The following is a 16,667-nucleotide window of genomic DNA, read 5'->3' as shown; positions in this document are numbered from 1 at the left end:
GTCTATACAGGCCCAAGCCATCTCCGTCTTGTCTCTCTCATTTTCTTATCCATTTCTCTGATCTTGAACGTGGCTCTTCCGGTCTTTTCTGGTCACTCCCAAGCACCAACGCAGCAAGTTCATCTCCGCTGCCTGTAATGTGGAATCTAGCCTACCTGTTGTTGTCACTGCTTCTATACCATTCCATCCCACACCATCCCATCCCACACCATATCATACCACACTACACCATACCACACCATACCACACCATATCATACCATACCACAGTATCTCACACCATAGTATCCCACACCATACCATACCATCCCACACCATACCATCCCACACCATCCCATCCCACACCATACCACACCACACCATCCCACACCATACCATCCCACACCACACCATCCCATCCCACACCATATCATACCACACTATACCATACCACACCATATCATACCACACTACACCATATCATACCACACCATACCATCCCACACCATACTATACCACACCACACCATCCCACACCATATCATACCATACCACACCATACCCCACCATACCATAGTATCCCACACCATACCATATCATACCATACCACACCATAGTATCCCACACCATACCATAGTATCCCACACCATATCATACCATACCACACCATAGTATCCCACACCATATCATACCATACCACACCATAGTATCCCACACCATACCATACCCCACCATACCATAGTATCCCACACCATACCATACCACACCATAGTATCCCACACCATACCATAGTATCCCACACCATATCATACCATACCACACCATATCATACCATACCACACCATATCATACCATACCACACCATACCATAGTATCCCACACCATACCACACCATAGTATCCCACACCACACCACACTATACCATACCACACCATCCCATCCCATACCACCCCATCCCACACCATACCATCTCACACCATACCATACCACACTATACCATCCCACAGCATCCCACAGCATCCCACACCACACCATCCCACACCATCCCATACCACACCATACCACACCATCCCACACCATAGCATACCACACCACCCCACACACCATACCATACCACACCATACCACACCCAGAGCATGGCAGGCCTAGGCATCGATTTGTATACTTTTCCCTTTACCCTCAACGGCATTCTTTAGTCAGAGAGTACTCCAGCTACCTTTCTCCATGAATTCCACCCAGGTTGTGTCCTTTTCTTGACTTCCTTCTTACCACCGCCTTCTGTCTGTATTGTCCACCCTAAGTACTTGAATCCATTAACTTCTGGGACATCTTCTCCTTCTAAAGTCAATCCCTGGACTTTCTACTTGCTTATTTGTTCTGCCGATCTTTAGTCCTCTAACCTCGAGCGTCTCTCTCCAATATTCAAGATCTCTCTCCAACCTCCCCTTGTCCTCGTTTGCTGGCACGATGTCATCAGCAAACATCATGCTTTGATGTTTTGATGTTTGATGCTTTTTTTTGCGTTCTGGCGAAAAATGGCTGCCGTGCATCACCCAGGTGGGCGCTACACACTGGTGGTGGTTGAAGTGAGTTACCACCTTCAATGTGAAGCGCTTTGGGTGTCTAGAAAAGCGCTATAAATGTATATAGATGTTAGATGTATATACTATATGTGTATAATGTATATAGATGTTCTGTCCATCAGTATCCCAAACAGGAAAGGGCTCAATGCCGATCCTTGATGCAGTCCTACCTTTACCTCAAACTCGCTTCGTTTGTTCCCACTGCACACCGAACTACGGTCTTACAGTCCCTGTACATGTCCTGAATTATGCTGATGTCATTTTCTGCCACCCCCTTCGCTCTCAGACAATACCACAACTCCTCTCTCCGTCATATGACTTCTCCAAATCAATAAATACACAGTGCAATTCTTTCTGTCCTTCTGTGCATTTTTCAGCTAAAGTCCCGAGTACAAAAAAGTAACCCAGCCACTGAGGATGCACAAGCCAGCGCATTCCCAAGCTCGGATAAATGAGGAGGGTTGGGTCAGGAAGGGCATCCGGCATAAAATCTTTCCCAAATCAAATATGCGGATCATAAATAAGATGTCCATACCGGATCAGTTCGGGCCCGGGTTACCGACGACCGCCACCGGTACTGTTGGCCAGCAGGGTGCCGGTGGAAACTATGCTACTGTTGGGTGAAGGAGGAGAAGGGGAAGGCATGTCCAGAGACAGCGAGAGAAGAGGAAGGGTAGGAGTGTGGAGGTGAGAGTCAGAACTTTGACTGTTGGCACTATGACTGGTAAAGGGAGAGAGCTGGCTGATATGATGGAGAGAAGGAAGGTAGATATACTGTGTGTGCAAGAGACCAGGTGGAAGGGGCGTAAGGCCAGGAGCATCGCAGGAGGGTTCAAACTCTTCTACCATGGTGCGAATGGGAGGAGAAATGGGGTAGGGGTAATTCTGAAGGAAGAGTATGTCAAGAGTGTGCTGGAGGTGAAGAGTGTCAGACAGAGTGATGAGTATGAAGCTGGAAATTGAAGGTGTATTGCTGAATGTTATCAGTGCATATGCCCCGCAAGTTGGGTGTGAGATGGAGGAGAAAGAGGAATTCTGCAGTGAGTTGGATGAAGTGGTGGAGAGGGTACTCAAGGAGGAGAGAGCGGTGATTGGAGCGGACTTCAGTGGGCATGTGGTGAAGGGAACAGAGGTGATGGGTAGGTATGGTGGCAAGGAGAGAAAAACGGAAGGACAGATGGTGGTGGATTTTGCGAGAAGGATGGAGATGGCTGTGGTGAATACATATTTCAAGGAGGGTGAAACATACGAGAGATATGCATTTCACATTCACGTGTGCAGCAACGTGAGCCTTTTGACGGCTTTCCGACTGAGCCGAAGCTAGAAGCAGTTATGCAACTTTGCTACACTGAAAGACTCCATGATCCGGGACCAGATAGTTTTTGGAGTGGAGGACAAAAAAAGGTCAGAGAAAGGCTACCGAGGGAAACCGAGCTTATGCTAGGGGGAGCTGTTAAGATCCGCCAGGCGAGTGAGCTGTCCCAAATCTAAAGAAAAAAAAAAAGGCCTTTTCATCCCAAACACAGCAAGTTTGGCTGATGTTAAGTACAACGTTATGATGTTAAGGTCTTGTAGTTTTGGGTGTGTTTTTGTCTTGGCGTTGCACCGCTGTGGGCAACGGTGTTCCGTTTCATTTCGTGTGCACAAGTGCATGAAATGAAACGGCAAAAAAGTATTCCCGATTCCTGAATAGCGTTGCGCCACCACAGATCTGACACCAGAATCATCCCTAGAGGTTTCGCACCCAAGTTCTTCCATATAATTTACTAGCGGACCCTGTCTGCACTACCAAAAGAGAGACATGTTTATGGTTGATGATTGTTTTTGTTTTTTTAAATAACCACTTCTACTGGCCAGACAGTCCCCATGCACCCAGTACCAATACATGTTAACTGAATGCTTCAGTCTGCACATGAAGACAGCACCGTGCACATGAATTATTCTGAGGTCAGGGTGCAAGCTGCATTTAGTGTAGACCTGACAGATAGCTGGATAGAACCCTCAACCAGATGCGCCTCTACTCACTCACCCATTTACTTATTTTAAGAGAAAAGGGACAAAAACAGAAAGCAGACAGCATGAGAACCAAGCAGCCAATCACTGTCTGATGACTGACACCTTCGTCAACCTACCAGACCATCCACTTACCATAATATAATAAGCAACAAACACAAAGTTAACGCTCCTAATTTTATTGACATCCAGAAACAGAACAGAGTGGGCAACACAACTTCTGATTGGGAGGGTGAGACAAGAGAGAGAGAGGAATGGACAAATGAATGGAACAAACTTCGCATACAAATATTTCTGACCTTTAACCTCTGATAACCCCTATATCAATGGCCTTCAATCATGTGCTGTGAAGGACCGTGTGTGCAGCTTTTCTTTCTTTCCGTTCCAACACTTGACCAGCTGCTGGTTGAAGGTGAGTTGACCAGTCAAATCAGCTACTGTAGTGATGGGTTAGAAGGAAAACCAATTTACACAAGACTCTCCATGGCACGACTGAAGCCCATTGTCCTTTAAGTTATAATAGTCATTGACAGTAATACTCTGGAGCGCTAACAGCTCCAAAACAGAGTTTAATGGAGCTTTATAGGAGTTAAGGAAGCAGCTGATTCAGGAGCCGAGTTACTGATGGCCTGGATCATAGAGAAGCAAAGTGAGACAGAACAAACCAATCGTCCATGAGAGAAGGAGAGTCTGTTTGACCAAAAAACATTGGGTTTTGCTACTCATTTATTACCAGTAAACTGGGAGTCTGCCCAGTAACAATTAGCTAAATAACTTCTGGTCCCACGAGCACATCACTCTCCCTCTTTCCCTCACACACATAAACACACACACACACACACACACACAGACACGCACGCACGCACACACACACACACACACACACCAGTCCAGTACCAGTAGTGTATGTGTGTGTGTGTTTCAGCTTTAAATTGAATCAGAACTAGTGGGAGTGTTTAACTTTCCTTTAGTCCTCTTCCTCCCATTGTTCCATCGCTCCCCTCTCTCCGCCTTCCTAACCCTCTACTCCGCTCCCTGCCCTCTGCCCATCTGCTCATCATCGCCTTTCTTCTTCTTGTGACCAGAGACAATGTCATCAATACGCAGCAGCAAGATGGCCGTCTGAGGAGAGACAGAGAGAGACAGACAGACAGATGGGGAAGATGGAGAGAATAGTATGTTTCATTTCATTTTGTAGACAACAGAAAAACAGTACAAGGTTCCCACTCAGATTTTTAGGAAATCATTTTTCATGACTATCTTTTTGCTTGGATACCCATGACAGGCATTGCTGACAGTTAATACTGAGTAATATGGCAGTCCATCAGTGGAAGTCTCAGTCTCTAAATGGACCGTGCCACTGAACACACCGCCCAAACTTCACACACTGATGTCTCATCTCAGCTGCTACAAATACAATTTCATAGCCGAACATGACAAACGACCACAATAAATGACCTCAACAGTATTTCCAGGATATTTCACCCATTTTATAATTTTTCAGGTGGTTTCTATGACAGAAAAGCTGGTCTATAAACTTCCAGGTTCTCCAGGACACACGGGAACCCTGCAGCAGACAGACAGACTGTAGACCAGTGATACTTCTGTGCCATGGAGGTTCATGTGTATTCAGGCTCTCTTTCCGGTCCGTAATGACACCAGCTGATTTCACTGATCAATACACTTAAATCCAGACAGGAGGACTGGTCAGCTGGTGTGATGCTGGGTTGAAATGAAAACCTGGGCAGTCTTGGCACTCCATGGCACATGGTTCACTGTCTGCAGTAGAAAGAGCTCTAACCTCCACAGCGGTCTTGTACGTCTGGGCTTTGACAGCCAGAGGCTCCCAGATGCCCAGGGCTGTCATGTCTTCTAGCGTGCCTGTCTCGCCGTTCACCCCCCAGGAGGTGCTGTTTTCCTGAGTGTGTTTGGCCTGGAAACACAAAACATTTCCTTAAAAAGACAACTCACACAAAACTTCATTCATTTACGTCCCACTGACCACTACCCTTTTATTCTCGTTCTTCATTATCCCAGCATACACTGCATAGGAAGAAGGCAGGAATCAGGAACATTTTATTTGTCATTTCTTTTCAGGAGAACACCCTGAACAGAGAACCAGTCTACTAAAGGACACACCCACACATACACCCTTACCCTCAGTGAGGTTAGAACCCTGATGGTGGAGGCTCCACAGTTCTGGATCAGGGTTCTGGGGATAACCTCCAGGGCCTGGGCCACAGCACGGTACGGCCACTGTTCGACCCCCGTCAGAGCCCTGGAGCGCTCCGTCAGACGTTTAGACACCGCCATCTCTACAGCACCCCCGCCTGGCAGGAGGAACGGGTCCAATAGCACATTACGACACACCTGCATGGCATCCTGCAGGTTCCTCTCTACCTCCTGAGAAGGAAAGATAAGACAGGTGGTGAGACGGACAGAAAGAGACAGTCCTGAGTCATGGTGACATTTAATCCTGTAACAGCAACACGGTGATGTCACAGAAAGACGAGCAAGGCTATGCCTCCTGACTGTCTTACCGCCAGGATCTCCTTGCTGGCTCCTCTCAGGAGGATGGTGCATGCTTTGGGGTCTTTACACTCCGTGACAAAGGCAAAATACTCATCACCAATCTTCTTCACCTCGAACAGCCCCGCACCTGTACCAACGTCTTCCTCACGCAGCTCATCTGTACGGCTGGCAATACGAGCCCCACATGCCCTGAGAGAATGTGAGAGCAAGAGAGAAGAAATACTATTAATACCAGCCCCACACGCCCTTAGTGAGAGATCAGTAGATGGGTAATACTGTGTTGAGTGTTGTTAACCTTGCGATGCGGTTGTTGTCAGTCTTCCTGACACGGCGTATGGCTGTGATGTTAGCCTTCATCAGATAGTGCTGTGCAAGATCTAGAGATAGACAGACAGAAAGAGACAGGCAAAGAGAAAGATTCAGTTCGATGATATCTATCCATCCAACTCTGTAACTGGGACTCCCTTTTGTGAAGATCCTCAACGTGTGTTGTCAGTGTGTGTGTGTCTGTACCTGATATCCCCTTCTCTGTAAAGACCAGGTCAGGTTTCAGTCTGATGATGTCCTCACAGATCTGCTGGATGTACTCTTCCTCCATTTGCAGAATCCTGGCGAAGTCTTCCTCTCTGCTGATCTCTATATCTGTCTGTAACACACAGACGCACACACACCTCTCTGCTGATCTATGTTTGTCTGTAACACACAGACTATCATTACAAGTATTTTCTAATTAAACATCTTATACTCTCCACTGATCTCTAAATACTACAACACACACATTATGATCACTGTCCGACATAAACACACTTCCTACTGATCTGTTTATTTGAAAAAATTCACACAAATATCACTGAGCTGATGGACACCAAGACACCATCCTCTCTCCTCCTTCAGAGAACAGTCCTCTGTGTGTGTGTGTGTGTGTGTGTACCTGGCTCTCTCCTTTCTTGTATTCCAGTGAACAGTCCAGAAGAATGATGCGAGGTTCCTTGATCATTCGTCTCATTCTGGGATGGGTCACGTCCTTATTCACCATCACCCCCCGCAACACACACGAGTCCTCAATGATACCGCCCGGGACCTAGGACGGACACACACACACACACACGGACACACACACACACAGATATGAAGGCCCAATCAACATCTTCTCCACCATCAAACAAGATCAAGATCCTTTCCTGCCACATCAGCAAAAGAACCGAGAGGGATTTGTTTCAGTGCAGCTCAGTGTTGACAGACAACGACAACCACTCATGACCCCTGAAACAGACCTTTGAGCACCTCCTCGCATAAAAAAGTCCCTCAGTGAAAATACCTCATCTTCTATTGCTTGGTAGAGCAGCCTTGTTAAAAAAAAAAAAACCCACATGGCTAAGGGAAGTGCTGTCAGATAAATGAGAGGTTCAACATGAAATGCTCATCAGTCTCTTGGTGGAAGGCTCCCATACTTAAGCAGCTGGACAGCACAAAGAGATGTACGTATACAATAATGGTCGACCGATCGGCCTGGCTGATTATCGGATCCGATATTCAGCATTTTCATGATTATCGGAATCTTTCAAGGATGAGTATGTGCACATCCTTGATAGGGAAACGCTGGTTTGAACGGGAAGTCAATGAGGCCATCTATGTGAAGAGGGAACGACCATCCCTGTACCGAGAGGGGGGGGGGGCTAAGAGTACATCTGTCACCATCTGACAACGCTGCAATTGCAGCTATTCTCCAATCCTCTGTGAATAGTACACGATGATTTATGTATCAAACTGACAGCTGGTTTCGACTGTGACGCAACTGTTTTGGTTGTTATGCCACTGTGTTGTTTATAAGGGTGGGGGTAGCTGCAGCCAGGTGAGGACACTGTGTTGTTTATAAGGGTGGGGGTACCTGCAGTCAGGTGAGGACACTGTGTTGTTTGTAAGGGTAGGGGTACCTGCAGTCACCCGAGACTGAAGATGTCACTTAGATGAGTCCTGAAACGTTTCTCCTACGAAACGTTGTGTCCAGATGAACAGAGGAATATGGGTGTAATTCCCCCTCCCACCACAATGTGGGTTGCAATGGAAGAGTTGTACTGTTCATGTTTCTGCTCACTGACTCCGCAGGAAGTGAAGAAGCAGAATTTATCATGAATAACTTCACTGAAAAATTAACCGTTTGTCGCTTTCTCGAGAACCGCTCATCCAAGCAATTTCGCACCCGACACGTCAGTTCCTCGGGTCCTCACCACCCCCACCCCCACCCAAGTGCGAAGTTGATCAGATGAATGGTCGTCGAGAAAATCCCGTCCCTTATAATACGGGGTCCTCCTGTACTGGAAAATAAAATGCTGCGTCCCATATTCAATCAGTAAGGGACGCAATTCGTCCCATATTTTCGTACATGTTTCATATACACACTAGGTCTCCAAAGAGCCGAGAATAACACATCTGGTAAAGTCAAACAAGTTACACAAGCGGCGTGTAGAAGTTGAATTTCAGTGGAGACCCACAAGCTCTGCGTGCTGAGTGAGATTGCACGTCAACGTCATGTTATCATTGTTGCCATTAGGCCTAACTCATAACTCAGTGGTTGCCTTGTACAGTTACAAACAGCACCCTCAGTCGCTTTGTTTGGGATGGACACAATGTTGTGCTTGTGATGTTTAAGTCTTGTTTGTGTCAAACCAACCATTATTACAAAGTATAATATCTTTGTTACACTTGTAATTTCAGTGCTTCTGTTATTTTGTCTTGCAGTAAAAGCACTTCAAACCGTGTGTACTGGATGCCCGGCGGCAGGGGGCAGGGAGATCGGGAGCGTCCCTTATTTCTCCACATAGACAGACAGAGATACATACATACAGACAGACTCCCTCCATTTTCGTTATATAGGTAGCCGATGGTCATAATGATGTAACTTAATGTTGAGTCTCATAGTGCTAACCCCCCCTTCCTCCCCAATTGTACCCGGCCAACTACCCCACGCTTTCAAGCCGTCCCGGTCGTTGCTCCACCCCCTCTGCCGATCCAGGGAGGGCTGCAGACTACCACATGCCTCCTCCGATACATGTGGAGTCACCAGCCGCTTCTTTTCACCTGACAGTGAGGAGTTTCACCAGGGGGACGTAGCACGTGGGAGGCTCACACTACCCCCCCCCCCCGAACAGGCGCCGTGACCGACCAGAGGAGGCGCTAGAGCAGTGCCTAGAACACAGTTTGTGTTATTCTAAATTTTGAAACCAAGATTTTAATTGTTACTGCAAATGCACAAAGATGCCATAGACCGGTTCCATCTTAAGATTTGTCAGCCACATTAAACCAGAAACGGAATAAGGTCTTACCTTTTCCACCTTGGCGTACTTCTTGATGTCGATCTCCTTGCGTCCATTCTCCTCCAGCTCCACAGTCTTCACGGCGTCCAGGGCGATGTTACAGGCCAGCTCGGACCAGCGGCTCAGTGCCTTGGTGTTGATGGCCGAGTTAATTATTTTCAGCATCATGTTGCGATCATTGGGGTCCACTGGAGTACTGAGGGAGAGGACAGGATGTGTGACAGACAGATTAGCGTCTACAGGACAACTAAAGAGGAGAGCAGCCTTGGGTTCAAACCCCTGTTCCGGCATAATGTCCCCTGTTTGGGTGGATGGATTAAGACTGTTTGTTCAAATCAGCAGGACCTTTGTCAAGGACAAAGGTTTGTCTTTTCCAAGATGAAGATGAAACAAATGTACCTTTACAATAAATAGATAGATAAATAAAAGGTGCTACGATGAAATGTGAGTATTTATGGTAAAATTTCATTTAGATCATCTCATTTTCATTAAGGAAAAAGTCAGTCTAACATTTGTAGAAGCCTCAACATTCTGATGTGTTTGTCAGGGCAGCCATAGCTTGACAGTATGCTCCACAGGACATGGTACTTTCATACATATTGCATCATCTTGCAAGGTTCCTAGACCTGTGATGGCTGCTTAGTTCCATTGTCAAGGAAATAAAACTCTCTACCGGAGTAAGAGAACCCGGCTCCGTTGTTCTCCCACAACACACTCTCACCCATAACACAACGCAGACACACTAATGTTAACCAGGGCATGAGGGAGAGATTCCTGTAGACTAGGGAGGCTGACAGAGAAAGAATCCAGTGGCCTCTTTCAGCAGGATAATGCACCCCGCCACACTGCACACGTTGTTCAGGAATGTTTTGAGGAACATAACGTGTTCATGGTGTTGCCCTGCCCCCAAATTTTCCAGATCTCAATCCGACTGAGCATCTGCGGGACGTGCTGGGCCAACAAGTCCGATCCACGACAGTTCCACTATGCAACTTAAAAGGAGGATCAGCGGAGAATGATTTGGAGCCAAATACCACAGGACACTTTCAGAGTTCTGTAGAGTCCATCTCTTGGTAGGTCGACGCTGTTTTGGCGGCACATGGAGGACCAACAGCATATTAGGCAAGTGGTCAGAATGTTTTGGCTCATCAGTGTATATCTTGAGCCTCTGAGTGCCACTGAGTAAGACACAGAAAGTTGACCAGTTCATCTGGACATGTTTATTGAGAGAAACCCAACTCAGTTAATCACTCACCTAAGTGACCTCTTCAGTCTCAACTGGCTGCAGGTATCCCCACCCTTATAAACAGCACAGTTGCATAATGACCGCATCCAACTATCAGTTTCATATGCAAACTGCCATGACCATTAACTAGAGTTACGATGGCCATTCATAGAGGATTGGGGAATAGTTGCAATCACAGCACTGATGAACTGATTCAACTTTCTGGTATTTATTGTGCATTGTGTTTTCAGTCTAATCGACCTTCAAACCACTGGTAAAAATCAATACCAGGAACCAACATGATGTGGTTGGATGGTGACAACGAGTCTTAATAAACCAGGCTCAATGTGGACATGTCCATTTACCTGGCGTCTTTGAGTGCGTCCACCATGTCCTCCAGAGCCTGTCTGTAGGCACTGATGATGATGGTGGGGTGCATCTGCTGCTCCAGAAACTGCTCCGCAACTGACAACATCTCCCCGGCTACATGCACACATAGACACACACACAGTAATCAGAAGTAATCAGAGATGGTTCAACTGAGGGAAACGCCTGACTGAGTTTAACAGCAGAACACATTTCAGTCAATAGATCACAGTCAATGGAATGGTCATCATGAAGTGACAGGTCAACTTTTAGGATAGTCCATAAACATAAGATAATGATTATGGATGACAGACATGAGAGAGAATTATCATGGAGGACAGCTCTAACAGAAGAGCAACATTAGAAAAGTGAATATGGAAAGTTCAGGGATCAGGCCTTTAGGCTTGTGCAGGGAAGGATAGCAAATCCATTGAAAAAAGAATAAATCAAAACCAATCAACATCTATCTACTCATTCACACAAACCAACAACCTTAAAAGGAAAATTCTGTTTTTTTTCAAGTTGTAAAAATCACAATTATTCTTTATGTTGCATCTAAATCAAAATTAGATTCTGATAAATGCATCTAATTATCATCTCTCGTCCATCTGTTCTTACCCAGGATAATGACTGATGTGGTCCCGTCTCCCACCTCCTCATCCTGGGTGCGACTGATCTCAATCATAGACTTGGCAGCAGGGTGCTGAACCTGGATCTGTTAGTATAATGGAGAACAGTCTGTAGTTATGTCTCCATCTAAATCTTAGGCCATCTTTAAATCTACAGTCCTGAAGATTGTTATTTGTGTTGAACAGTGTGTGTCCTATGTCGGTGTTGGTAAGGTGAGTGTTGTTTGAGCGCCATTCCAAATGAACGAGTCACGGGTGCTGTCGTGTAAGGAACAAACCTGGCTGAAGCTGAGTTTTACTTATATGAACAACAAAAGCCACAATGACAAGGACATTAGTAGATTAGCTATTGTAAACCAGGGATAGAATATCTCACAAGAGGTTTGCATCTATGTTCGAAGGATTGTAGCTTTGAACAAACTAACTGAACCCTCCCCAATAGCAACCAGGAGTTTCCTTTGACAGGATTTAGACATTTATACAGTTTAACTTTGCCCAGGTAACGAGAAGACTGCAGTTATTAAACCATTCAAGCAAAACCAACCGCCTTCAAGATTCTTCTTCCAACGCACTTTATACATAACCTATATCGATACGTCACCTCTTCCACTGCAAGCATCGTTTCCAGAATTAACTTTTTTTACGATTTATTTTCCATGTTTAAATTTGTTGTTTTTTTTTTCTCCATCAGCTTTAAATGTCCAACTCCCAGTTTCGCCAGTATGTCATTGCTTAGGTCAGACCACACTGATGTCCCCTGAAAATGTTTGACGATAATTACTTAACATTATGTCTTACAATGCTTCTAAATGTAAATGTATTAAATACTACTGTCACTGGAGTATTGAAACTTGCTTCTTTTTTCTATCATACAACATCAATATTGATAAAATTAAGAAGTTATTTGACATAATGGTTGTCATGTGATGTCAGTGTGCAAGGTGGCATTTTATTATGCGTAAGTCCTCTCTTCACTCATTTGCTTTTTATTACCAACAGACAGAACTCCTCCGTTTACCATTATTTTTTCATCCTGTTTGCAGTGACGGGTCATTTTTCTCACCTCTCTCAGAATGGCGTTGCCATCGTTGGTCATCACAATTCCTCCCATTGGATCCAACAGCATCTGTAGACACACACCAACACAAAGACGTACACATTAGACAATACTACAGGACTGTTTTGCCTGAACGGATGGTGGACTAACCAGACAGCTATCTCACCTTCATCATGGCCCGGGGGCCAAGGCAAGTCCTGATGACATCTGCTATGGTCTGAAACACAGACAGATACGGCATGTGAGCTGTGTACAGGATGTGATATGTTAAATCCAGCGAGTACCCCAAACAGAGAAAACAGGAAATCATAACTTTACAATAAAATCAAAGCCCTCTATAGACCACTAAAGTTACCAAGTTTCATCATGGTAAAATATTCAAAGAATATGGCTGTCCAGGTAGCGTCGTGGTCTATTCCGTTGCCTACCAACACAGGGATCGCCGGTTCGAATCCCTGTGTTACCTCCGGCTTGGTCGGGCGTCCCTACAGACACAACTGGCCATGTCTGCAGGTGGGAAGCCGGATGCGAGTATGTGTCCTGGTTTGTTACTGTAACTGACTGGATATCAGTAAGATAGCAATGCTCACAGTGTTTTTCTTTTTGGATTTCATTAAAACTGCAATCCACATGTTTATATATTACATGTTTATTACGACGACTTTGAGTTATCTAAATATTTTTAGAGTGGTAGAGCCACAGATTTGTTATTTTTTTATATTTCTGCACTTTACTTTGTGTGATTTGTTACTGACTGGAGATCAGTAAGATTCGTATTTATTTTCATATTAATGTTCACACCAGGCCCGTTCTGCAGTGCTTTGTTGTTCCTTTTTCAGATTTTATTAAAAAGTCGTGATAATTATATTACGTTTATAAGGCTTGAAGTTAAAATCAATCAGTCAATATTCTGTGATTGAAGGTCTTTCTTTTTACAATTAAATAGTTAAAATGAGCCTGCCACCCAATGACTGCTGGGATAGGCTCCAGCAGCCCCGTGACCCTGACAGCAGGATAAGCGGTTTGGATAATGGATGGATGTTATTCATATCAATTCATCTCATGTCATAACATGTAGGCCTGGCCTACAGGAAAGAGCAGTTTATATGTTGACTGTTGTGTTGGTCATACTATAGAGTGATTTATTGCTGTGTTTAGTGGAGAACACAGAAGATAATGAACTTTGAAAAAAAAAATCGTAATCGCAATATTGGTCTAAAAAAAAAACAACCAAAAATATCGCAATTATTTTCCCAAATCATTCAGCCATAGTGAGAACTGGTAAAACATCAAGGTTCTCTGAACAAGCCCAAAACAGACTGTAACAGTGCACACACACAGCCGGGGTTAAATACAACAAATCAATGTATACATAATGTGTCTGACTGTTGGGAGTCTACTCTGCAGTGACTGACAGACTCACCTTAGCAGCGTTAATGTTGCCAGTCTGTACCTTGCGTCCAGACTCTCTTTTTATATTTTGATCTGAATGGGGAAAAGACAAAGGGCATCAGTCACAGAATTGAATCCAGACAAAATGTGTTCACAGCACATCAGGTTCATTTTAGCATCATCTTTGAGAAGTTTCAACCATAACTTAAGGTCTACAGAAAGAGAGGGAGTTGGGCTGATATATATGGATCATGAAGTGGATTTGAAGCTTATTATGAATGAACACGCAACTTAATGAGGTGCAGTGCTAGTCCCTACAAACTACTACAGGGCCAGCTGTGGCTCTATAAGCATTTCCCACTTTCATTACATTACAGTCATTTAGCCGATGCTTTTATCCAAAGCAACTTACAATAAGTGCATTTAATGTAGGAAACCAGGAGAACTACTAGTCATCAGAGGTCAGAAGTGCATCTTCTCTCTAAACAAGCATCTAAGAGCAAAACCAGTGCTGAAGTAAAAGCGCGAGAAAGAGATTTTTTTTTTTTAAATGAGTGAATACGCTAAGTGCTAAGAACAAGTAACGGTAATAGTTCTTGAAGAGGTGAGTTTTCCACCTGCGCCGCAACATGGGCAGCGACTCCACTATCCTGACATCAGTGGGGCGTTCATTCCACCACTGTGGGGTCAGGACAGAACAGAGCCGTGACCGGGTCGATCGGCAGCAGGGGCCTCTGAGCGACGGGGCAACCAGGCGTCCCGAGGCAGCAGAGCGAAGTGGTCCGGCAGGGGTGTAGGGCTTGACCATGGCCTGGAGATAGGGAGGAGCTGTTCCTTTCACTGCCCTGTAGGCTAGCACCAGAGTCTTAAACTGGATGCGAGCAGCTACTAGGAGCCAGTGTAGGGACATGAGAAGGGGAGTTGTGTGGGAGAACTTAGGGCGGTTGAACACCAGACGAGCTGCAGTTTTCTGAACAAGTTCCAGAGGTCTGATGGACCGACGCCGGGGCGCCAGCAAGGAGGGAGTTGCCGTAGTCCAGCCGGGAGATGACCAGAGCCTGGATGAGCACCTGTGTCGTCTCATCGGTGAGGAACGGGCAAATCCTCCTGATTTCACCTGTTTCTTATACAAGTAATGGTTTCCTTTATTAGTGTAACTTGTTGGCTCGTTCGCACAATTATACTTTTCATGTTTTATGTCAAATATACACTATAGAATATACCATGCAACAAAGTGGCTGTTCACCAGAAGTTGGCATACTCTACTCTACTTTTCGTGTTCTTGTTCTGATGTGGTGTATCATCCTGCTGTGGTGCACAAGTCCCATCCACCCATCGCAGTAGGTACAATGTGGGTGTGGCTGTCCAACAAAGGCTTTAAAAAAACCAGCTAGTCTTGGTAAGAGTGGGTGCTATGATCTGTATACAAGCTTTCTATGCTTTTCAATGCAATAACTTGACAACCAGCCCTGGTGATGTGGAGGATGACTTGCTCATTTGACAGCCATAATGAACAACCGTCAGACCAGCTGATGACAAAAAGAAATGTTACAGCAGTTTTTTCTCCATATACAGCGCAGATATAACGTTTCATTTGTCCCAAGACTCAAGAGTAACATTAACATTGGCGACGGTTTAATCAAACGGAGGATTAATGGACCAGAACGTTGCCCTAGCTAGCCGGCCAAAGGAGCATGCTCGCTAGTACTGCCGTGATTTGGGGGGGGGGGACCCCCCAAGCTGGAATAATTTCATCAATTCATTCTACACACGACTATACGTCGTATATACGACCTGCACGATCTGCGCGGAGACAAAACCCCGGAACCCGTCACGGCACCGGGGGCAGTTAGCGCACCGCTAGTACCGGCAGTCAAGCTAGCCCAACATGCTAACAATTCAAGCATGCTAAACGTTATCTAGGCAGCTGCCGGGCTAACCAGCCAGGGTAGCATTCTAGCTAGCAGCTGCCGGGCTAACCAGCCAGGGTAGCATGCTAGCTAGCAGCTGCCGGTTTGTCTAGTGACGGGCGGGGGGGGGGGAAGCGCGTGCTTTGTAGCTGGCTAGCCGCTGGTAACCGCTAACGCTGTGTGTTCACATATTACGAGACAAAAACACAACGAATTGCGCGTTTCCCATCACACACGTCACATCTGGCGTATAAAAGACGGATTTTGTTTACTTACTGAGCACTAAAACCTGTTGGCCCATCATTTTGACAACGCGTGCGGGACAACGGCGTCTTGGAACGTTCTGGGAGGCACGAGAAGGAGGGGAAGCTGGAAGGGGCGGGACACAGCGGCTGTCTCGGCCAATAGACAGCGAGGACAGGAATGACGGTATAATGAACTCTACCAATTGGATAAATTACCCTAACCGCACACCCTTTTATGGTAATAGCCAATCGGCTTCTCTCTACCTAATCAGTGACCTATAATCTATACAGTGTTTCTCAACCCAGTCCTCAAGGACCCCCTATCCTGCATATTGTCTTTGCAACCCTGAATAGGTACCTGTTTGTAGTTATTCAACCAATCAGCAATGAATTTTGTCAGACGTTGCACACCTTGCATAATTAA

The 16,667-nt window shown here is 45.5% G+C and overlaps 1 protein-coding gene across 1 annotated transcript; it reads right to left on the bottom strand.

The window, feature by feature from the left end:
- Positions 1–3,743: 3,743 nt before the first annotated feature.
- On the bottom strand, positions 3,744–16,378 carry cct3 (chaperonin containing TCP1, subunit 3 (gamma)). The gene is made up of 14 exons (XM_056298260.1): positions 16,275–16,378; positions 14,120–14,181; positions 12,863–12,913; positions 12,703–12,765; positions 11,629–11,725; positions 11,010–11,127; positions 9,429–9,615; positions 7,037–7,186; positions 6,619–6,751; positions 6,401–6,482; positions 6,114–6,294; positions 5,731–5,976; positions 5,375–5,506; positions 3,744–4,695 (listed from the first exon to the last, which is right to left on the bottom strand). Exons 1-14 carry the CDS (start codon positions 16,300–16,302, stop codon positions 4,597–4,599), a joined length of 1,629 nt encoding a protein of 542 aa, XP_056154235.1. The 5' UTR covers positions 16,303–16,378; the 3' UTR covers positions 3,744–4,596.
- Between the last annotated feature and the right edge of the window lie 289 nt (positions 16,379–16,667).

This window comes from Lampris incognitus, chromosome 18 (assembly GCF_029633865.1).
Source record: "Lampris incognitus isolate fLamInc1 chromosome 18, fLamInc1.hap2, whole genome shotgun sequence".
NCBI lineage: Eukaryota > Metazoa > Chordata > Actinopteri > Lampriformes > Lampridae > Lampris > Lampris incognitus.
This window is presented reverse-complemented; position numbering and strand designations above follow the sequence as displayed.